We start from the raw sequence: 24141 nt of genomic DNA on the forward strand, positions 1-24141 counted from the left end.
GCGGAGAACTGTATGAATGATGGTTGCAGTAGTCAGAGAAGGGCAGAGTATAAGGGAGCTAGTCCTAAGACAAGACCCCTTAATAGCGAGACTACAATGGAGCGGGGTGAGTCGATAGAATGTTTCTACTGTGGAAAGAAAGGACACATTAAGAGAAACTGTAGGAAGAGGATGACAGATGAAAAAATGTTTAAAGCAGAATAGGGATGTCAGGGGCTCTTTTTGTTGGGGACCCAAAAAGGAACAGAGCCCTTGATAAAATTGAAAGTGGGCCCCCAGCAGCAAGAAATTGAATTACTTGTCGATTCTGGGGCAGAGCGATCTACCATACAAGCTTTGCCCAAGGGATGTAAAATATCCTCCGACACAATGTAAGTAATCGGGGCAAAAGGAGAACCGTTTCGTGTCCCCGTTATCAAGGAGGTAGTTATTGAAACCAGCTCCAAAATAGGAGTGGGAAAATTTACTCTTAGTTCCAGAAGCTGAATATAATCTCTTGGAGCGAGACTTAATAATCGAATTAAGCATCAATTTAGAAGTAATAGGGAAAGAAATTCAAATAAGATTATATCCTCTAAAAGTGGAAGACGAGAATAAAATTAATCCTGAAATATGGTATACGGAGGATTCAGTAAGGAAACTGAATATAAAACCCTTTAAAGTTAAAATCTCTAGTCCAGAAACACCCATTCGGGTGAGACAATATCCAATATCTGAAGAAGGTCGAAGAGGGCTGAAACCAGAAATAGATTGTTAAAAAGAGGCTTGCTTGAACCTTGCATGTCTCCTTTTAACACCCCCATTTTGCTGGTAAGAAAAAAAAAAAGATGGAAAATGGAGGCTGGTACATGACCTAAGGGAGATAAACAAAAGGACTGTGAGTCGATTTCCTGTAGTAGCGAATCCATATATCCTCCTGAGTCATCTAAGCCCAGATGATAAGTAGTATAGTGTAATAGACTTAAAGGACGCCTTCTAGGCCTGCCCATTAGAAGAAGAAAGTCGAAATTATTTTGCCTTTGAATGGGAGGACCCAGATACGCATAGAAAACAGCAGTTGCGTTGGACTGTACTCCCCCAGGGGTTTACGGAGTCGCCCAACTTGTTTGGGCAAGCCTTAGAACAAATTTTACAAAAAAATGAACGCAGTCCTGAAGTAGTATTAATACAATACGTAGATGATTTATTGTTAGCAGGGCAGGATGAAGAGATGGTTAGACAAGAGAGTATAAAGTTATTAAATTTCCTTAGTTTGCAGGGACTCAAGGTATCCAAAAGTAAACTTCAGTTTGTCGAACGAGAAGTAAGATATCTGGGGCACTATTTAGGCATGGGGACTAAACATATAGATCCAGAAAGAATAAAAGGGATCCTGTCATTACCGGCCCCGAGGTCTAAGAGACAGATAAGACAAATATTAAGATTGACCGGATACTATAGGCATTGGATCGAAAATTACACAAAGAAAGTGAAGTTCCTGTACGAAAAGCTAGCATAAGAAAAATTAGTACAGTGGACAAAACAAGATGAAGAGCAACTGAATAATATCAAAAAAGAACTAGCGAGTGCTCCTGTGTTGAGTCTACCAGACACACGAAAGCCGTTTTATTTATTTACTAATGTAGACTCAGGAACCGCATATGGGGTATTAGCACAAGAGTGGGCTGGATGTAAAAAACCAGTAGCCTACCTATCCAAATTGTTAGACCCCGTTAGTAGGGGTTAGCCTACATGTTTACAAGCAATAGTAGCGGCTGCATTATTAGTAGAAGAAACGCGGAAAATAACATTCGGAGGGGAACTGCATGTCTTAACATCACACAATATACGAGGGGTGTTACAACAAAAGTCCGAGAAGGAAAGCACCTCTTTACAGAAAAGAGTTTATTGAATACCCAAGATTAGCAAAGCAGCAAGGCAAGCAGTGGAAGCTAGAAGATGGAAGAGAAGTAGTTCCAAAAGTGACTGCAATTAATATAATGAACAGATTATATGATATCACGCATTGGGGAACGCAGGCATTAGTAGATCAATTTGCTACAAAATATGCTTGTATAGGAGCATACAATATAGCAAAACGAATTGTTGAAAAGTGCCTCACTTGTCAGCGAGTAAATAAACAGCAAATAAAGAAACGAATTCCTGGTGGGAGGGAACTCACATTTCAGCCATTCTCAAAAATACAAATTGATTTTACAGAACTACCAAAGGTCGGGCGTTACCGTTATTTGTTAGTGCTAGTAGACCACCTCACACACTTTGTGGAGGCATTCCCAACAGCTAGGGCTACTGCACGTATAGTAGCAAAAATACTGTTAGAGGCATCACTAACCCCTCGATGGGAGGGACCTTATGTTGTTTTACTCAGAAACAGCTATTCGAACTGCCGAAAAAGGTTGGACACACGCCAGTCGAGTGAAAAGCCCGATCAAGACCAACGCATGGACTGCAGAACCCACAGATGAACCTTTAAGAATTAAACTGAAGAAGCAATAAATGGACTTGGATTTACCAACCTGCATTGTGCAAGTACAAAAAAGCGATAAAGCTGATTATAAATACCCTCTTTATAAGGATTATAGAGTTGTATATGAAAACATAAATTGCAACTGTTATCCTTTTGTATGTTTTAGTTGTACAGTGTGCCAGGGAGATTGGTGGTTGCATTGCCTAGACGATATTCCCCCTTGAGGGACTTGTTATTCAAATGAACGAAAAATTACTGAATTAATATTAAAACTTAAAGTCTTATGAGGAGAAATTGAGACCGAAGATCTTAGTTGGTGGAACATATATATCTATGGAATACGACCTGAACGGTTTTGTTTCCACCTTAATGAGCCAACTCCTCTGAAATTACACATAATACAAGTGTGCTGCCGAACCACTGTAAAAGAAATAACGTGCCATTCCCCCTTGGTAAAAAGCTGCAACTGGGAAGGTTACAAGCGACGGTACAGTCGCCGGAAACATTCGGGGCCTCCTGAAGACTATTCTTGCTGCCGAGAAGATGGTTTACCCCGTGGCTCGAAGCAACCGAGTCGACGGGCGAGGCAGAGGAATAACACAAAGTGGGGGCAAAAACCCGAATGGAATTGTGAAGCAATGTTGGGGGAACTACCCCAGTGCTAGACAGCACAACAAATTGCAAAATCAAAGCAAGCTGAATCTAGACAAATGCAAACCCACCTGGTATGCTGTATTAATATTATTGCTAATAGCAGGTAACGGGGAAACAGCACATAGACCATACAAATGGACCTTAATTCAGGTAGAAGAGAGTCGGGTGATTAAAGAAAACACTACAGTAGGATTCCCTAGTTTTTCTGTTCCCCTTTGTCAGTTAGCACCTATACAACCATGTTTAGATCGAAAAGCCTATTATTTTTGTCCCTCGTCTAATCCAGGGAAGGGTTATTGCAACTATCCTAATCAGTATTATTGTGCTTATTGGGGTTGTGAAACTATTGCCTCTGCTTGGGCACCTTCTATGCAAGATAAGTTTTTAACCACAACTTAGAGACCTTTGGGATGTAAACCTCCCCAACATGATTCGACAAGAGGAATAATAGAAAGCAGTGCATACAGGTAGTAGTTATTCCTAAAATTACTTATCATGAATCTCAGCAGAGCTGGTATGAAAATTGGTTCAGACAATCACCATGGCTTATAACTTTATTATCCACAATAGCAGGACCACTGATCCTTTTAATTCTAGTATTGACCTTTGGGCCATGTATCTTGAATAAAGTAATAGCAATCGTGAAGGGCAGACTAGAGGCTGCTCACCTGATGTTAATCAAAGCGAAATATGAGAAATTACATGATTCAAATGACACCGAATTATTAGTATTAAGTGATAAAGAGTTGTATCGCTTTAATGAACAAAATAAATGAACAAATAGAAAATGGGGGAAATTGTAAAAAGCAGTTCCGAAGAATGTTTGTTCATTAAAGCTCCTGGAAGTGTTTGAGTTTCGAGAAGCGCTTGTATGCTTCCTTGCTCACTAGAAATGTTTACTTAAATTCTGAGAAATCGGTGTATGATGCTTAATAAGAAAATATATTCTGTATGCTTCCTTGTTCTGTACTTCCTTGTTCTGTCTTTTGCCTAATAAGGCGAACAAAACTGGCTATACAAAAATCAATCTCTCATGATGCAAAACACGCCATGGATGGAAAATTACACCCAGAAGCCGTGGACCAGAGACACTCTATAAAAACCCAAGAAGACCGAATTAGTGTGTGTGGGCCGCGAGGGAGACCGAGATCCCCAGGCCGCACCCAGTGCTGTCTTTGCTTATTGCTTGATTGGAAATAAAACTTTGTTTGTCATCTGCAAATCGAGTTCAAATTTATTACACTCCTTTATGAAATCTTCTTTGAAATCTTCATCAGCAAGTGTCCCATTGAAACCTCTCCAGTTAGTTCTACAAGGCTTGAAGATTTGAAGGAAATGAGGGAAAGAAACATCGCTCATTAGGGCTTTCTGTGTTTTAATGAGCCCTGTGGCGTATTTGGTGCTGAGTCCATGAACCTCAGATACCAAGGACAGACTGAAGAATCTGCTCAAGAGTCCAAGTCAGAAGCAAACTCCAGAGTACCTTGAAGCATTAATGGGCCCCACTGAGGGCTGTTACTGACAAAGCCTCCCCAGGGACTCCTTAGAGCAGATAATTGGAGGCAGTGATTGCATCAGGCAAAGGCAAAGTGCAGCAGCTCTGATGCTGAGAAAGGCCTTGGTTTGTCTGATGAAGGACAATGGCCAAGCCTTGAGCCCCTGCCCCTGGGAAGGGAGATCCTGTCCCTCACGTGTGGCTCAGGGCTCTTCCTGGGGCTGTGGGGAGTGCGATGCCCAGTGCAGGACAATGCTGTGACACTCCCTGGGGGTGCAAGGAGGCAATGGGGTGCCATGGCCATGACAACCATGTGTCTCCTCTTAGGCCTCTTTGTCAGGGACATCAGCCATGGCCAAGGGGACAAAGACCTTTACTCTTTCAGGGACATCCAGTGTCACCCTTGGCCATCTCCACCATAGTCCACCCTGCACTGTCCCAGGCCTGTGGCTGTTTCCCCACAGGCTGCAGACACCTCGTGTGCTTCCCCACCTTGTTCTCACTCCAGTGTGTCCCCACCTGTGCTGCAGTCTCTCCATCCTCACCAGCTGTTCCTGGAAACACAAAGCCATGGCTGATCCAGGGTCCCTCTGAATGACCGCAGCACTGTGCTCAGAATGACATTTCTCTATCCTGAGCCCTACTCTGGACCTCCAGAGCTGCAGTTTCTCATGGTTTTCCTTTCTCATGCTGTTCCCTCTACCAAAAAAAAAAAAGTAAAATAAAATAAATTAAAAGGTGTCATCTTGGAAAGCGATTTTCAGGATTTCTGAAGCTACTACTGCCCTTTCTTCTCATGGTTTTACCACAACCACCAACTAAGACCATGAGAGCTGCTCCCATCCTGCTCACAGTCCCCAAGTGGGATAAGGGAGAGAACTGAAAGGGAAGGGAGAAATTTGTGGGTTTAGAAAAGAAAATAATAGGAAAATAAAAAGAAAATAAAAATAATACACTACTACTACTAATATACTAAATTATACATAAAGTAAAATATATGATACTCAGTGCAATCCCCCACATAACTCCAGTTGTGCTGAACAGGCAGCCCAAAAGAAGAGAGCACCCTGGTCCTGAACAGCTGATCCTAGCAAGAGAAAGTGAAAGTGCCAAAGGCAGAGAGGCCCAAGGGCCAACTGAAAAATAGCAAAACATCATAAAACTGAACTAACACTGAACTCCCAATGGAATGGAACTGCCAAACAGAGCTAAAAAAGGATCCAGAAAAAGCGAACGAACTGGCTGGAAAATGCGTCTCCAGCTTTATATCGAACATGATGCTCATGGTAAAGAGCTCATTGATTGAGCTGGATGACTCCACCACTCCCCTGGGCAGCCTGTTCCAATGTCCCACAACCCACAGTCAAACTTGTTCTCCGCACCCTTCCTCAGCTCCGTTCCCTTCTCTGAACTCACTCCAGTGCCTCAATTATGATGGGTCCAAAACTGTCCCCAAGATTTGAGGTGCAGCCTCACCACAACCTGGTCCCTGGTCCTGTTGGATACGCTATTCCTGATACAAGTCAGGATGCTATTGTCCTTTTTGGCCACCTGGGCACATGCTGGCTCATGTTCAGCTGCTGTCACCAACAACCCCAGGTCTCTTTCCACCGGGCAGCTTCCCAGCTGCCCTTCCTCAAGCCTGTAGTGTTCATGGGGTTGTTATGACTCAAGTGCAGGACCCGGCACTTGGCCTTGTTGAACTTCAGACAAATGGCCTTAGCCCAGGGTTGTCAAACTCATTTCACTGGGGTCCACATCAGCCCAGACGTGTGGCTGCAGGTCATGACCATGGCCACCAGACTATGGTTGGAAATCACCACCATGGCCACCAACCACCCATGGCCATGAGATGCCACCATGACCACCAGCACCAGATGTGCAGGTCATCACCATGGCCACCAGATCGTGGTTACAAGACACCACCATGGCCACCAACCACCCACGGCCATGAGATGCCACCATGGCCACCAGCCATGTGCTTGCAGGTTGTCATCATGGCCACCAACTACCCATGGCCATGAGATGCCACCATGGCCACCAGCAATGTGCTTTCAGGTTGTCACCATGGCCACCAGCCAGCAATGGTCATGAGTTACCAGTAATGGTCATGAGTTGCCACCATGGCCACCAGCACCAGACGTGTGGCTGCAGGTCATGACCATGGCCACCAGAACTGCTCAAGTAGGAGTAGTAACATTTATACAGTCCTAAAATTACATTCGGTCCTTTGAAGGCAACTGTGAGGCTGATGTGGCCCCCAGTGAAATGAGTTTGATAGCCCTGCTTTAGCCCATCAATCCAGCCGGTCCAGATCCCTCTGTATGGCCTTCTCACTCTCCAGCAGATCAACACTCCCACCCAACTTGGTGTCATCTGCAAACTGAGTGTGCACTCGATCCCCTCATCCAGATCATTGACTGTGCCCAATGGATAAAACCTTCTTTAACAAGACCTGATGGAATTAAGAAGCAGAGTTTAAAGGAGAGTAGAAAGAAAAGTACAAGGATGGGTCCACATTCCCCACTTCATCAAGTGTAGAAGCATCCACAGATGTGTGGAGTGGAGGAACTTCCAGAAGGTGGGGAGCACACAGGCAAGTTGGATCACGCCCAAGGGCCAAGATCCCCCGAGGGGGCCACCAATGAACCCTCAGCACAAATCCTTTAACATACAAAGAAAAGCCCAGTCCTGTGAGCTGGACCAGAAGGTCCCCACATCCAAGCCCAGCCCAGCAGGACAGGCCTTGCAGGACCACTGGGTCAGACTTCAAGCTCCTCTTGGTGCTGCGAGACACAGGGAAACTGTCTGTGAACATGGGAAACCAGGAGAAAACGCCAGCTTCAGAAAAACATGTGCATGGGGACAGTATGGAAAAGACCAAAAGGGGATTTCAAAATAGACCACGTGAAGCAGAGGAACTCGGCAATGAACCCTGAACCACAAATGGGAGGTTGAGGTGTCAAACAGAGGCACCCCCCTGGTTGTGGGGGTCTCCTAGCCACCTGTAAGGCCAATGGGGGGTGCAGGCTGGTGATAAACAGGTTTCGTTGTGTGACAACCTTGAAGCGCTCCTCCCATCCTTAGCAGAACAAAGACCTTGTTATGCCTTAAACGTTTGGGTTTTGTTGCTTTGGGAGGAAGAGGTAGATGACACCTCTTCTTTCCCGAAGTTTTATGGCCATGGAGGCAGAAGATAAGGACAATTAACAGTGTTGGTGTGAAAGGCCTCATGGCCTAATGGGGATGATAGAGATGAACCATCTGTCTGACAACCAACTACCAGAAGAAACCACGAGCCATCCATAGAGACCCATGGAGACCATAGAGACCATAGAGACCCATCGGGACCGTAGAGACCCATAGAGACCACAGAGACTCATAGAGACCCATAGAGACCGCAGAGACCCATGGAGATCATAGAGACCCATAGGGACCCATAGAGACCATAGAGACCCATAGACACCCATAGAGACCCATAGAGACCATAGAGACCCATAGGGAGCCATAGAGACCCATAGGGACCCATAGAGACCATAGAGACCCATAGAGACCCATAGATACCCAGAGACACCCATAGAGACCCATAGAGTCATCCCGGGACCAACGTACCCATGGGGTGGTGATATCTGTGATCTTTCTCTCTCCCTTTCTCTTTCTGATATCTTAGTTTTCCTATTCTCTCTCTCTCTTTCTTCTTCTCTCTTCATCCCATCTGTTGAGTCAGGATTAACTCATCCCTCATCCCATCTGTTGGGACGGGACACGTTGTCCTTAGGCTCATAACCTGATTGAATGTTCCCAACTGCTCTGGCTGAGTGAGAGGAGAAGTCAGGAGTGCTGGGACCTGCCCTGGTCCACCTGAGCCACACCAGCCAAACCAGTGTGTGCATGTGTCATGACAAGGGCTGGGGAAGGGGTGATGGTGGATGTCAATGTCTGAACGCTGCAGGACCTGAGCAGGGTGCAGACCGTGTGGAACAAGGGCTGGAGATGGTACTGGCTGGATTGGAGCTGATTTTCCTCTTCACAACCCCTGCTGATGGTGCCCAGAACAGCTCTGACAACACTGATGTTGTAGTGGCTGCTGAGCAGCACTGGCACAGCCTCAAGGCCTTCGCTGTTTCTGACGCTGCCCTAACAGTGTGGAGGCTGGAGGTGACAAGAGGCTGGAGGGGACGCAGCCAGGAGAGCTGACCCCAACTGACCAAAGGGATATTCCACACCATATGATGTCAGGGTCAGCAATAAAACTGAGGAGGCAGGTGTGTTCTTCAAAACATCCTTTGCTCAGAGACAGGCTGGGCATATGTATCTCCTGCTGTCAGTAACTATTTCTCCACTTATTAAATTGTCTTTATCTTGACCCATGAAGTTTTCTTTCTTGCTTCTGCCTTTCCAGTTCCTACCCAATCCCACTGGTGGGGTGTGAGCAAGTGATTGGGTGGGTGCTGCCAGATGGGGCCACCCCAACCTGTGCACAGAGCAAACAGGTTGTGCTGGTGAGGTCTCTGGGGTCTCAGTAGAGTCTTGTATCTGGGCAGGAACAACCTCAGGTTCCAGTCTAAGTTGGGGAACGACCAATTAGAGAGCAGTGTAGGGGAAAGGGACCTGGGGGTCCTGGGGATAGCAGGGTGACCATGAGCCAACACTGGGCCCTTGTGGATAGGAAGCCAATGGTACCTGGGGTGGGTTAGAAGGGGGTGGTCAGTAGGTCAGAGAGGTTCTCCTGCCCCTCTGCTCTGCCCTTTAATAAAGGGTTTAGTTCAGTTACTATCAGGATATACTTGGGGATCATATACATATATATGGTACATACAGCCATAGCACCCTGAGAACGGCTGATCTGGGAAGCTAAGCAAGTTCGAGCCCAGCTAGTACTTGGATGGGAGATCTTGTGGCAGGAAGCCAATGGTGCCTGGTGAGGATTAGAAGTGGGTGGTCAGTAGGTCAGAGAGGTTCTCCTGTCCCTCTACTCTGTCCTTGAAAAAAGGGTTTAGTTCGGAAACTACCAGAATAAACTTGAGGAACATACATATATATACATATAAAATATATGCAGCCACATGACCCTGAGAACGCCCCATCTCATCTGATCTGAGAAGCTAAGCAGGGTCGGGCCTGGTCAGTGCTTGGATGGGAGACCATATATATACACAGTCATAGCACCCTGAGCACGCCCTATCTTGTGTGATTTGGGAAGCTACGCAGGGCTGAGCCCGGTCATTACTTGGATGGGAGACCATCAAGATCAGTGGTACCTGGGGTGAATTAGAAGGGGGTGGTCAGTAGGTCAGAGAGGTTCTCCTGCCCCTCTGCTCTGCCCTGGGGAGACCACACCTGGAATCTTGTGTCCAATTTTGGCCCCTCAGTTCCAGCAGGACAGGGAACTGCTGGAGAGAGTCCAGCACAGCCACCAAGATGCTGAAGGGAGTGGAGCATCTCCCGTGTGAGGAAAGGCTGAGGGAGCTGGGGCTCTGGAGCTGGACAAGAGGAGACTGAGGGGTGACTCATTCCTGGGGATCAATATGGAGAGGGGGAGTGTCAGGAGGATGGAGCCAGGCTCTTCTGGGTGACAACCAATGGTAGGACAAGGGGCAGTGATGTTGCTCCTGGCTGAACGGCTGATAGGCCAGGACCAGGTGCACGTCCTTACAGGGGCTGATGAGGTCACTGTCAGTGTAACCAATGAGCACACAGCGATGGCAGGAGGAGCTATGAGGTCACTGTCAGTATAACCAATGAGCACACAGCAGTGGCAGTAGAGGGTGTGAGGTTACTGTCAGTGTAACCAATGAGCACACAGCAGTGGCAGTAGAGGGTGTGAGGTCACTGTCAATGTAACCAATGAGCACACAGCAGTGGCAGTAGAGGGTGTGAGGTCACTGTCAGTATAACCAATGAGCACACAGCAGTGCCAGTAGGAGCAGCAGTGCTCACGTCACCGGTGACACGCCATGGCCATGGAGCTTGGTGCAGACCGTCCATGTGGTGTCACAGGGTCCCCAGCAGGTATAGGAGCTGCCCGGCCCCGTGTCTGTGAGGCTGGAGGAGCAGCCCCTGCAGCCCTGGCTGCAGCCGTCAGGCTGGGGGTGTCTCAGGGGCACCGCAGGGATGTGCCCGGGCACAGCGCCAGGAGGAAACCACAGACTTCCTGCCCGGGCGCCGCAGGGGGAGCGCGGGGGCTGTGGTCTGTGCACCTGCAGGCTGCAGCTCTGATCCACCCATGGGGAATAACGGCCCCTCGGTGACACGCTGACAGTCAGGAACATGCCTGAGCCTCTGGGCTGCATGTCTGCTGCCAGGACAGGGACATGTCCCAGCTCCAGCTCCTGTGAGGGACCTTCCGCAGGCTCTCCAGGGAGCGGTGGATGAGTCAGCGCTCCTGGGATGGGGCTCTGCCCTGGGCTAAGGCCCTTTCCCAGCTGCTGCTCCCAGCACAGTGGGCTCTGTCACAGAGGCTGTTTCTTTCCCTTCCTGACACAGCCCCGGTGCAGTCCCAGCCCCCTGGGTCTTATGGCACCGGGGTGACTGGACACTCTCACCTCAGGCTTTTGGATGTACCTGTCGCAGCACATGCTCAGTGCTCCTGGTCCACACTCAGAGCTCAAGAGGTGAAAAACTGTTTGCCCCACTACAACCAGCCCTGTCCTGTGATGTTCTACCATTGCAGTGCTGTGACACCTGCAGCAGAGCCGTCCTTCATATATGGTCATGAACGGCACTGGAGAAGTTCATTGGAGGACTGGGCCCTGTCGGAGGGGAGATAGCTCCCGATAATGTCTTAAAAGGTGCTGCTGCTTTGATTGGCTCCTCCAGTAACCGGGGGGCATCTGCAGAGATATATTGCCCTCCGTCATCATTGCTCCGACGAGTCCCTGGAGCTGTGGTAGGGGGATATGCCGTCAGGGCAGGAGGCTCAGGATGGGCACAGAGGGACTGCTGTCCCCTCAGATGCTGTGGCTGCTCCTCTGGATACAGATGTGCAGGAGTAAGTGCTGACTCCCTTGTCCCACCGCCCAGGGCCAGCGGGTACCAGTGTGGTCATGGGGATCTGTCTGGGAATGGGTTTTCTTTGCAGGTGCTGCTGACATAGCGGGCAGAAGGTGCTCAGTTCCACAGAGCCTATGCCTTTCCCTGTGCCTGTCTGGGTGGGAGACAGTATCTCCTTTTCCGGGGCTCCAGTGTTCTGTGCCTGGCTGGATTCACAGCCCCTCTGTCCTGGGGTACCTTTGGGGACCCCTTGTTACCAGCACCCTGGCTCTGGACCAGTGGTGGCCTCACTGGCGATGGCAGCACCCAGAGATCCCCAGGGCACTGCCAATCTCTGGGTTGCCCCAGAGGGTTTGTGTGCTGCTAAGCACCTCATGTTCCAGGAGAGCCCTGACCCCACAAGGGCACAGTTTGTGGCCCCAGAGAGAGAGAACGGGGACATCTGCAGTAGGGACATGTCCTTCTGGGGGGACATGGCCCAGGGCTGATGCCAGGAGACAGGAGGGGATGTGGGATCCTCTGCATCATCTCACTGGGAACAGGGAACGCCCTGGGGATGGGGTTGGTTTGAATGGTGCTGGGAGAGGTGTTTTACAGGGGAGGCTGCAGCCCTGGGTACATGGGGCTGTTCAGGGGGTGCTGGGCTGGGGGCAGCGGGTGCCAAGTGCAGAGCTGGGCAGTGTGTGGGTGGGCATGGGTGGGGGCCAGTGGCCAGTGGGGTGGAAAGAGGTGCCTTGTGTGGTGGGATGGAGAGCCTGCAGGGGTGGGGGATCCCACTCTGACACCCACAGTGCTGGGGCTTGACGCTAATCTGACTGGTTCCGTGTCAGTGTTTGAAGGTGCTGCGGAGGTGAGGCTGGCGGATGGCGGCAGGCGCTGTACTGGGAGAGTGGAGGTGAAACATCAGGGACAGTGGGGGACCGTGTGTGATGACTACTGGGGTATGAACGATGCAGCAGTGGTTTGTAAGCAGCTGGGCTGTGCGTCTGCTGTTGGAGCTCACCAGTACGGACACTTTGGGGCAGGATCTGGCCCCATTTGGATGGATAATGTCGGCTGCAATGGCACTGAATCTGCCCTGTCTGACTGCAAACAAAGAGGATGGGGTGAACATAACTGTGTTCATGCTGATGATGCTGGAGTGACATGTTCAGGTAAGGGGTCAGCCTGTTCCCACCTTTAGGGGATGGGATGGGGGAAGGGACCTGGCTGTGCCATAGGGAGCAACAAAAATGCTGGATCTGGGCCCAGTGATGCTGAACATGCTGCTGAGATGGGACTGTCATTGCTGGTGTAACTGGTCCCTGGGGAAAGCTGTGACATCCCTGAGGGGACAGGACCCCGTGCAGGCAGCGCTGACCAGCTGCCCAACCCCTCCTGGTTGCCCGCAGCTCCCCACACTGACCCATGAAACAGGCTCTTTGCCAGCACTTACTGACTCTTGTCTGTGCTGCTGTCACCCTGTGAGGCAGCTGAGGCCAGGGGGACATGCGGGTCTCCTGTCCCCAGCCTGGCCATTGGCCTGGGACCTGTGCACCCCTGGGCAGAGCACAGTGTCCCTGGATGAGAACATCCCCCTGTAGCAGGCAGCGGAGGGCTCTGGAAAGTGCAAATCATGATAACAGCTGCTCCAATTCTGTGCTCTGGGACATCTCCCACCTAAAAAGAACCTCCCAACACCCAAGAACACCCTGGGATCAGAGTGAGCCTCTGGTTGCAGCAGGTGATGATGGTCCTGCCTGGCCCGAGCTCTGCAGGGGCTGAGCAGCTGCAGCTTCGTCATCACCTGGGCCAGTTCTCCTGGACCCCAACGGCTCACAGGGCTGCGGTGCTGGGGGAGCGTGCCGGGCAGCACAGAGGACTTTGTGTGGGACCCTTTGTCTGAGCACACCTGTGGCTGTGAGTGTGTGGCAGACACACACCTTGAGTGCTCTGGTGCTGTAGACAAGGGGAGGAGGAGCCTTGGTTGTGCTCATGGCACCAAGACTCACTCAACAGCTTCCTCTGGCATGTGCAATGTGCAGTTTGGCCATGGTTTGCTTGGGGGTGATGTGGGATATGGACAAGTAAATGCCAGAGGGCTCTGGAAACTCACAGGTTTTTTGGTGTTTTTTTCCAGGATTTGTCCGTCTGGTGGACGGGAAGAGCCGCTGCTCAGGACGTGTAGAGATCCGTGATGGGAAGCAGTGGAAAACTGTTTGTGGCTCCCGCTTTGGCCCCAAGGCTGCTGAGGTGGTGTGCAGGGAGCTGCAGTGCGGCGTGGCCCTGCCTGTGTCTGGAGGAGGTCACTTTGGAGAAGGGGCTGGTCCCGTGTGGGATGGAGAGCTGCAGTGTGTGGGGAATGAGTCCCGCCTGTCCTCCTGCCCCACGGGGTCGTCCAGGGACCAGGCCTGCACCCAGATGAACAGCGCTGCTGTCAGCTGCACACGTAAGGACTCAGGGTGGCCTGTTGAACACTGGGATGAAACCTACACTGAGGAGAGAACAGTTTGGGATTGTGAAGACAGGAAACTGGGGCCTCTGTTCCCACAGGCTGGCAGAGACTTGACCCTCCTGGGGATCATAGACAGGGGCAGGACTGGGCTGATGCCCAAGGACAAAGAGGGGCCGTGGGCTGGGAAGGCTCCCTGGGATCAACATGTTGCTCCACAGGGGACACACAAAGGCCTGAGATGATGAGCTGGGAGGTGCCCAGGGCAGACTGTGGCCCAGCTGAGCTGGGGGCCCTGGGAGAAGCAGCAACGTGTACTTGGGGATCCCTGGGGACAGGTCTCTTCCCAGGGTGCTGGCTGGGGAGGAGTGGGTGTTCTAGGTGGGTCTGGGCCAGGGGCAGGTTGAAGGGTCTGCAAGGGTAGAAGGATGTGCTGAAAGCTCTGGGACCATAAATGACCCAGTAGAGCTGCAGCTGGACACCACAGTCTTGCACCATCCATGTGGATAGAAAGGACCTCTGCACCACATTGGGGACAGCCTGAAAGGGAGGGGTTCCCATCCTGACACCCACGGTGCTGGGGCTTGGCGCTGATCTGACTGGTCCCGTGTCAGTGTTTGAAGGTGCTGCGGAGGTGAGGCTGGCGGATGGCGGCAGGCGCTGTGCTGGGAGAGTGGAGGTGAAACATCAGGGACAGTGGGGGACCGTGTGTGATGACTACTGGGGTATGAATGACGCAGCAGTGGTTTGTAAGCAGCTGGGCTGTGGGTCTGCTGTTGGAGCTCACCAGTACGGACACTTTGGGGCAGGATCTGGCCCCATTTGGATGGATAATGTCAGCTACAATGGCACCGAATCTGCCCTGTCTGACTGCAAACATGCAGGATGGGGTGAACATAACTGTGCTCACATTCTCGACGCTGGAGTGACATGTTCAGGTAAGGGGTCATCCAGTTCTCACCTTTAGTGGATGGGATTGGGGAACGGACCTGGCTGTGCCATAGGGAGCAACAAAAATGCTGGATCTGGGCCCAGTGGTGCTGAACATGCTGCTGAGATGGGACTGTCATTGCTGGTGTAACTGGTCCCTGGGGAAAGCTGTGACATCCCTGAGGGGACAGGACCCCGTGCAGGCAGCGCTGACCAGCTGCCCAACCCCTCCTGGTTGCCCGCAGCTCCCTACACTGACCCATGAAACAGGCTCTTTGCCAGCACTTACTGACTCTTGTCTGTGCTGCTGTCACCCTGTGAGGCAGCTGAGGCCAGGGGGATATGTGGGTCTCCTGTCCCCAGCCTGGCCATTGGCCTGGGACCTGTGCACCCCTGGGCAGAGCACAGTGTCCCTGGATGAGAACATCCCCCTGTAGCAGGCAGCGGAGGGCTCTGGAAAGTGCAAATCATGATAAGAGCTGCTCCAATTCTGTGCTCTGGGACATCTCCCACCTAAAAGGAACCTCCCAACACCCAAGAACACCCTGGGATCAGAGTGAGCCTCTGGTTGCAGCAGGTGATGATGGTCCTGCCTGGCCCGAGCTCTGCAGGGGCTGAGCAGCAGCAGCTTCATCATCATCTGGGCCAGTTCTCCTGGACCCCAACAGCTCACAGGGCTGCGGTGCTGGGGGAGCATGCCGGGCAGCACAGAGGACTTTGTGTGGGACCCTTTGTCTGAGCACACCTGTGGCTGTGAGTGTGTGGCAGACACACACCTTGAGTGCTCTGGTGCTGTAGACAAGGGGAGGAGGAGCCTTGGATGTGCTCATGGCACCAAGACTCACTCAACAGCTTTCTCTGGCATGTGCAATGTGCAGTTTGGCCATGGTTTGCTTGGGGGTGTGTGAGACATGGGCAAGTAACTGCCAGAGGGCTCTGGAAACTCCCAGGTTTTTTGGTGTTTTTTTTCCAGGATTTGTCCGTCTGGTGGACGGGAGGAGCCGCTGCTCAGGACGTGTAGAGATCCGTGATGGGAAGCAGTGGAAAACTGTTTGTGGCTCCCGCTTTGGCCCCAAGGCTGCTGAGGTGGTGTGCAGGGAGCTGCGGTGCGGCGTGGCCCTGCCTGTGTCTGGAGGAGGTCACTTTGGAGAAGGGGCTGGTCCCGTGTGGGATGGAGAGCTGCAGTGTGTGGGGAATGAGTCCCTCCTGTCCTCCTGCCCCACGGAGTCCTCCAGGGACCAGGCCTGCACCCAGATGAACAGCGCTGCTGTCAGCTGCACACGTAAGGACTCGGGGTGGGGTGCTGAACACTGGTACTGTGCCGGGGGCTGGGGACAGAGCAAGGACTGTGCTGGGTGGGTGTTGGACAGGAGGGATCATGGGACAGCCTGCAGCATGAAAACCATGCAGAAGGAGAAGAAAGGCCTCTGTCCCTCTGACCTTTCCACCACCTACCAAGGGTACAAAAGCACCAACCCGCCCTCTCTGAGTGCTTCTTTGTTTCTGTCTACTCTCCCATGGCTGTCCTAGGAGCGCTGTACCACTGAGGCCCCAGAGGAAGGCAGGACAATGGAGGAGTTTCCCTTGGTTGATGAAGACTGGGTTAGGGAGCAGTTAGACGATCTGGACATCCATAAATCCATGGGTCCGGATGGGATGCACCTATGGGTGCTGAGGGAGCTGGCTGAGATCATTGCTGGGTCACTCTCCATCATCTTTGCCAAGTCCTGGGAAACAGGAGAGATGCCTGAGGACTGGAAGAAAGCAAATGTCACTCCTGTCTTCAAAAAGGGCAAGAAGGAGGACCCGGGGAACTCTAGACCGGTCAGTCTCACCTCCATCCCTGGGAAAGTAATGGAACAGCTTATCTTTGGTGCCATCTCAAGCCATATCAGGGATAAGAGGGTCATTAGGGGCAGTCAACATGGCTTCACCAAGGGGAAGTCGTGCTTGACCAACCTCATTGACTTTTATGAGGACATAACAAGGTGGATGGATGATGGCAGAGCAGTGGACGTGATCTACCGTGACTTGAGTAAAGCATTTGACACAGTCTCCCATAGCATCCTCACAGCTGAACTGAGGGAGCACGGTCTGCAATGAGGGTGACAGAACACTGGACCAGGCTGCCCAGAGGTGTTCTGGAGTCTGCTACTCTGGAGACATTCAAAACCCAGCTGGACACCTTCCTGTGTAACCTCATCTGGGTGTTTCTGCTCCAGTGGGAGGATCGGACTGGGTGATCTTTGAGGTCCCTTCCAATCCCTGACATTGTGTGATTTTGTGATTCTCTCCTCCTCTGTCCCCAGAGTACACAGGGTTCAGGCTGGTGAACGGCAGCACAGCGTGTGCGGGGAGGGTGGAGGTCCAGGTGCTGGGGCGCTGGGGGACCCTCTGTGCCTCCCGCTGGGATCTCTCGGATGCCCATGTTCTGTGTCATCAACTCAACTGTGGGTTTGCTGAGTCCATTCCTGGAGGAGAGCGTTTTGGGAGAGAGACTGGCCCTGTCTGGAGAGACTCATTCCACTGTGACGGGACTGAATCTGACCTGGGACAGTGCCCAGTGGCCACCCTGGGGGCCTCCCCGTGCTCCCCCGGGAACAACGCTGCTGTCATTTGCTCAGGTGAGTGCTGGGAAAATGGTGCATTAGCTCTGTTTCCCTTTGTGTGAGACATGGCCACCCAAAGCAGGGGTCCCATGACAGCACCAGGCTGAATTTCTCCCTGGAGGATCCCTGGGGGGCTTTCCCTGCTCTGCTCTGGGAGAGCTGAGGTCTGAACAGACACAGACACCTGTCCCCAGGGCAGCGCCTTAGGCCCTGGTACCACTGCCCGGCCCGGGTTCCATAGGATGAGCCCAGGACAGGCTGGTGGGGCTCTGCTCCATCCCTGTGGCTGCAGACAAACACATCCCGTCCCCGCAGAGAGCCCTGCAGAGCCTCATCCCACCACCCCGCAGCAGCAGACTCGATGTGAGCTGCAGACAGGGCCTGGGCTTTGCCCTCGCTTCTGGGCAGCACAGGGCTCGCTCTCGCCCTGTTTGGTCGGACAAGCCCCCTTGCCCTCCTCCCTGGAGGCTGCCGTGCTGCCCGGTGCCGCTGATGGCTGCGGCTTCTCTGCTCTCCCCAGGCCCAGCTGACCCTGCGTCCCTGCGGCTGGTGGGCGGCGGGAGCCGGTGCGATGGACGAGTGGAGATCTTCCAGCGCGGGAGGTGGGGCAGAGTGCTGGATGACCAGTGGGACGTGCGGGAGGCCAGCGTGGTGTGCCGGCAGCTGCGGTGTGGAGAGGCAGAAAAAGCCTACAGCCCCCCAAAGTCTGAGCGAGGGACGGGCCCCGTGGGGCTGCGAGGGGTCTGGTGCGCAGGGCACGAGGCCAGCCTGACCCTCTGCAACACCTCCCTGCCCGGGAGTGCCCTGCTGGGAGCGGTTGTGGAGGACGTGGGAGTCATTTGCTGGGGTGAGCGGTGCTGCACGAGCCCCCAGATGATGGGGTGGGGGGGCAGCCACCCCCTGACAGCTCCTGGGCTTTCTCCCCACTGCAGGGAGCCGGCGGGTCCGGCTGGTGAACGGGCCCGGGCGCTGCGCAGGGAGAGTGGAGATCTACTTCCAGGGCAGCTGGGGGACCGTCTGTGACGATGACTGGGACCTGTCTGATGCCGCCGTCATTTGCCACCAGCTGGGCTGCGGGGGGGCGGTGGAGGCGGCCGGCTCTGCTCGCTTCGGGGAAGGCTCCGGGCAGATCTGGCTGGACGGTGTGAACTGCTCCGGGGCCGAAGCTGCTCTCTGGGACTGTGCTGCTGGGCCCTGGGGGCAGCACGACTGCGGGCACAAAGAAGACGCAGGCGTCATGTGCTCAGGTGTGTGCCGGGAGCTGTGCCGGGATGGTTCCCAGGAGGCTGGGACGCAGGGAAAGCTGGAAGGACCCACCACTGCGCCCAGCCCTGGCCCTGAGTGCCCTGAGCACTTGCCCGGCCAGCAGGGCCAGGAGCAGGCAGAGAAGGGCCCCCAGGATGATGCAGATGATGGCCAAGGCTGTCCCTGGCTGAGCCCCTGCCTGAGCCCGGCCTACAGACACCCATGCACAGGTGCCCTCAGTTCACTGGGGTCCCTGGGGAGCTCAGTGTCCCCCAGGGTGAGTGGGGAGAGCAGGGGCTGTGTCCATCAGGGACTTCTCTCTGCCCTGGGTGCAATGCGGACTTGCTGGCCCTGCCCTGCCTGGCCGGGGGCCTGGGGAGCGCAGGAGTGTCCTGGCTCCCACAGCCCCACACCAGCCTGTGCCTCTTGCTGCCTTTCCTCCCAGAGTTCGTGGCCCTGAGGCTGGAGAACAGTGACGGCTGCTCTGGGCGCCTCCAGGTTTTCTACAACGGGACATGGGGGAGCGTTTGCTCCAACTCGGTGACTCCTGACACGGTGTCGCTGGTGTGCAAGGAGCTGGGCTGCGGGGACGGAGGATCCCTGGAAGCAGGCCTGCCCTATGGCAGGGTGTCTGTCACTGCCTGGCTGGATTACGTGCAGTGTGAGAAGGGAACCAGCTCCTTCTGGCAGTGTCCATCCACCCCCTGGGACCCACAGTCGTGCGATGACCTGCGAGAAGAGACCCACATCACCTGCAATGGTAACTCTGAGCCACTCGGGCACCAGTGCCACCCCAGCTTCTGCTCCCCTCTGGGCATGGCCAAATGCAGAGAAAGAGCTTGGAGGGGTTTTCGTTGCCATGTCAGACTCTTGTGCTGCTGGTGGCACAGATGTGACCACAGTTTTCAGTGTCCCACATGTCCAGCAGCAGTTGCCACCCCACAGTGCGTGGGGGAGGTAGCGACATCTCCAAGTGGTCTCAGCAGAGACCAGAGAGGGTTCAGAGGAGCCTCCCCTCCATGGACACCCTCCTGCTGCTCTGTGACCAAGATGGCACACACAGGCACAAGCAGAGCTCAGCCCCGCTCTCTTCTGCACAATCCCCCGAGCCAGTCCCTTTACCACAGTGTTTCCTTCTTCAGGGGGACGCCCAGAAATGCCCCCAGAGCCTTTGGCCCCGTGCCCCAACTCCAGCAGCTGCACAGGTAGGGAGCTGCTCCTCCATGTGCTCCTCTTACCTGGCTCCTCCGCTGTCTGAGTGCCGTGGGAGCTCTTTGCCTTCTCCAGACAGGGAGAAGATCCGTGCTGTGGGAGGCGAGGACGGGTGCTCGGGCAGAGTGGAGCTCTGGCATCGCAGCTCCTGGGGGACAGTGTGCGATGACTCCTGGGACATGCAGGATGCCCAGGTGGCGTGCAGGCAGCTGGGCTGTGGCCCCGCGGTGTCTGCCCTGCATGAGGCTGCTTTTGGGGTGGGCCAAGGCCCCATCTGGCTGGAGCGGGTGGAGTGCCGGGGGACGGAGTCGTCTCTGCAGGACTGCTGGGCCCGGCCTGGGGACAGACGTGCTTGCCGGCATAAGGAAGACGCTGCTGTGCGCTGCTCAGGTGAGCGGGGGGCTGGGACCCCTTGGTCAGGTGTTGGCAGGGAGCTGGGAAAGGCCTTTCACACACTTGGTCCTGGCACAGCCCCTGAGCTCCTGAGAGCAGGAATGTTCCTGTGGGGGGCAGCAGCCTGGTGCCAAGCAGGGAGAAGCCTCGGTGGAACTGGGTGTCCTTGGGCCACTGCCCGTGGGGCCCTGCAGCTCCAGGACCATCCATCCCCCGGGCTGCCTGTGCCACCCTGCCCGCCGCCCAGAGCAGAGGCCCCGGGCCCTGTCCTGGGTCCCTTTCTAGCGCTATGGGAGGGGCCAGTAGGCTGGGATGTGTCATGGACACTACAGACACACACCAGGGTGTTGCAGGGGAGGCTCCCTGGTACGTGCACTCCCACCCTCTCAGCCCAGCTCTCCTTTTCCTCCTCTGCAGCTGCGCCCGGGACAGCAGCATCCCCACCCCGAGCAGGTAACTCGTCCTCCCCAGGGCTGGGTATCCCAGGGCCAGGCTCTGACCCACAGTGGGGTGCAAGGGGCTCCTTGCTGGGGCGTGAAACTCTCAGGAGGAGGCACTGGGGTGGTTGTATGGGGGTTGAGGAGGGGGTGAAATTCAGTCAGCAGGGTGGAAACTTCTCCATCACTCACCCCCCTGCTGCCTTGTGCCATGGGGGTCGGACCATTTTGAGAGGAAATGGCCTCAAGTTGGCCCAGGGAAGGTTCAGATTGGATATTAGGAAAAAAATTGTCACAGAGAGGTTTGTGAAGCAGTGGAACAGGCTGCCCAGGGAAGTGATCGAGTCGCCATGCCTGGAGGTTCTTGAGGACATGGCTTAGTGTTAGACTTAGGTTATGTTTGGACTCAATGATCTTGAGGGTCAGTCGTGGTTGAGACAGACAAACGATATGGACCAAGTTCTTCCAGGATGAAAGTAGTAGATGCCATTTATTGCCACAAGTGCATTTTTATACAGTTTTACCAATTCATGTGTCTCTTCACTATTGGTTACAAGTTACAGTAGTAACATCTCATTGGCTATTTTTGCTCTCATCAACGTTACTCTTCTACTCCCTTCTCTCTCACGGGTAGATCCTTAACATCTCCAGATACTCCTTTACTCCCATCTTTCTCATGGGTGGGCCTTCATATCTTCAAGGCTGATTTCTGTTCCCATGCCCTTCGTCAGGGAATCCACGGACCCACCGTAGTCCCCCACAAGGGTCTCTTCCAACTGAAATGATTCTATGATTCTATGACTGGTGCTGCCTCCACCTCTCCCAGGGCTGGTGCTGTTCTTCCATGTTCTTGCCCATGCAGATCCCACCTGGGGCCATCCAACTGTCAGTGGGAGAATCTCAGTGCCTGTCATCATCTGCATCATCCTGGGGGCCCTTCTCTGCCTGCTCCTGGCCCTGCTGGCCGGGCAAGTGCTCAGGGCCAGGGCTGGGCGCAGAGGTGGGTCCTTCCACAGAGCTCCCAGTGATGCCTTCTGGAAGGGCTGGGGGTGCTGCGGGGGGTCAGTAAGGGGCACAAGCAGAGCTGAGGGGAGGAGACTGTGTGCTGCCACCTGCCCCATGCACCCCATTGACTGTCTGGTCATAGGGCACCAGCAGCAAAGGGTGGAGAGAGGTCGGAGCAAGAGATGGACCAAGGAGAGACAGGGCAGAACAGGACTGTGGGAGATGTTATCCTGGGGGAGATGCTATCCTGTAGGTGATGTCATCCTGGGGGAGATGTTATCCTGGAGGAGATGGCCAAGGCTGGCAGTGCTCTGGGTGGTGCTGGAGGGCTCTCTGGGGCAAAGGAGAAGACGGGAGGAACACAGGGCAGCAGGGCCCATCTCCATGGAGTCAGGCCCCAGGCTGACCCTCTGCCCAGCCCTGCCTGCCCTTGGCAGGGCAGGGGCCCTGCTATGGACTCATGGGGCAGACAGGGGTCGGCTCCAGGTGGAGGGGAAACACAGGAGCTGCTCTGGGGTCAGACAAAGGGGTGACCCAGGGGCCAGAGGCACTTGAGCACTGTCTCCAAGGGGCTGATGTGAGGGTGATGCTGCCCCAGATCTTCTCCACAGTGATGTGGCCCTCACTGGGGATGTGGCAGCTGTTCCTTGACAGCACCCTGGGGCTGTGCTGTTGGAGTAGTCCTGGGCTGGGCCAAGGAACAGGTTTGGGGAGCACAGTGGGGTCCCATTGCCCTTCTGCCTGTCCCCATGCCAGCTCTGCCTCTGTCCCCAGGTTCCAGGACAGCCCAGGAGCTCTTCCGCGAGGCCGTGTACGAGGAGATCGGTCACAGCCCAGCGTGGGAGAAGCAGGCAAGGTTTGGTCGCTCAGGTGTGTGTGGGCACATCTGTAGGACCCTTTCCCCTGGCCCCTCCCCAGGGCTGATCCCCTGAAGCCCCCAGCCCGTGGTCCCTGCAGTGCTGGGGCTGTGTGGTCTGTGGGGAGAGCACCCCAGCCCTGGGCCCAGGAGAGGAGCTGCCTCCCAACCCGCTTTGCCCATCGCAGCTGGACAGCCCCTCTCTTCCTGCCCCTGCACTCATTGACGAGTGAGGGAAGAGCTGTCCTGGGGAAGCTCTGGGAGAACCTTTGAGACAGGACTTGTCCCAGGGAGCAGGGTGAATTCCCAGCCCTCCTTCCCATGCAGCCCCAGCTCTGTGGGTCCCCCTCCTCAGCAGTGCTGACCACAAACCAGGTCAGTGGGCTCGTCCTATAACTTTCACTGCACATCTCTCCAGGCTCCTCCTCAGAGCAGTCTCTGACCCATCTGCAGCCCTACCCTGGGCACCGAGAGGAGGAGGATGGTCTGGGATCAGCACCAGGTAATGAAGCAGGAAGGGGCTGATCTGCCTGCAGACAAGTGAAGGACAGAGGTGTCACTGGGTGTCACCGTCAGAGATGAGGAGGACCTGGGGGTCTCCTGTGCTGCTGCCAACACCAGCGCCTCCCATCCTCTGCTCTGCAGGATGTATCTGCTCACTGTCACCACCTCCCCTCTCTCTTCAGATGTTCCTGTTCTGCATGGGGGTGACCCAGTGGATGTCTATGATGATGCCAGGGAGGTTTCTGACCCTGGGGAGGACGATGCCCCTGGACAGGGAGCTTGGGAAATGCCCAGGGTGCCAGCAGAGGGAGCAGAACCCAGTGATGCACCCAGAGGTGAGAGGGAAACTCAGTGCTGCTGGTTCCTGGGGTGCCATCCCCACTGCCACCCTGGTCGCTGCTGCACTGAGACCTAAACCTCCTGGGAAGGGGGAACCTGCCCCAGGAGTTTCCCATGGAGGGACCGAAGGGTGGGAGAAGGAGCTGAGTGTGGTGAGGAGCAGGGCGGAAGGTGATGCACAGACCCCATGAGGTGAGCTGCAATGTCCCCCATTGCTGCTTGCAGGGGGCAGCCTGTGCTCCCAGAGAAGCGCCGGGGTCCCTGGAGCTGAAGGAGACACCGTATCCCTGTCCCTGGGGAGCATGGGCTATGATGACGCTGAAGAGATCTCTCTGGCACATCTGTGACACACAAAGGCTGTGACAGAGCTGGGCGCACAGCAGCCCCTGAGCCCCCGGCCAGGAGAGCCCGTCCCTGCTGTGCAGGTGGGTGCAGCCGGGAGGGAGGAGAGGTCCGTGCAGCTGGGAGAGCCGCGAGCACCGGGAACCGCCTCCCTTTGCCCATGGGCAGCACAAACAGCACAGAGTTTCCTCTACTTTCCCCTTTTTTCCACTGTGTATCATATTTGTTC

At 54.3% G+C, this 24141-nt stretch overlaps 1 protein-coding gene across 1 annotated transcript; it reads left to right on the plus strand.

The window, feature by feature from the left end:
* Positions 1-11905: 11905 nt before the first annotated feature.
* Positions 11906-22960, plus strand: LOC308042900 (scavenger receptor cysteine-rich type 1 protein M130-like; the record flags this gene model as incomplete). Its single annotated transcript, XM_080348667.1, has 12 exons — positions 11906-12056; positions 12440-12763; positions 13729-14037; positions 14655-14978; positions 17280-17594; positions 18106-18426; positions 18512-19054; positions 19270-19584; positions 20112-20426; positions 21729-21866; positions 22646-22722; positions 22829-22960. 12 exons carry the CDS (start codon positions 11906-11908, stop codon positions 22958-22960), a joined length of 3264 nt encoding a protein of 1087 aa, XP_080204793.1.
* Between the last annotated feature and the right edge of the window lie 1181 nt (positions 22961-24141).

This window comes from Nesoenas mayeri (assembly GCF_963082525.1).
Source record: "Nesoenas mayeri genome assembly, chromosome: 8".
Taxonomy (NCBI): Eukaryota; Metazoa; Chordata; class Aves; order Columbiformes; family Columbidae; genus Nesoenas; species Nesoenas mayeri.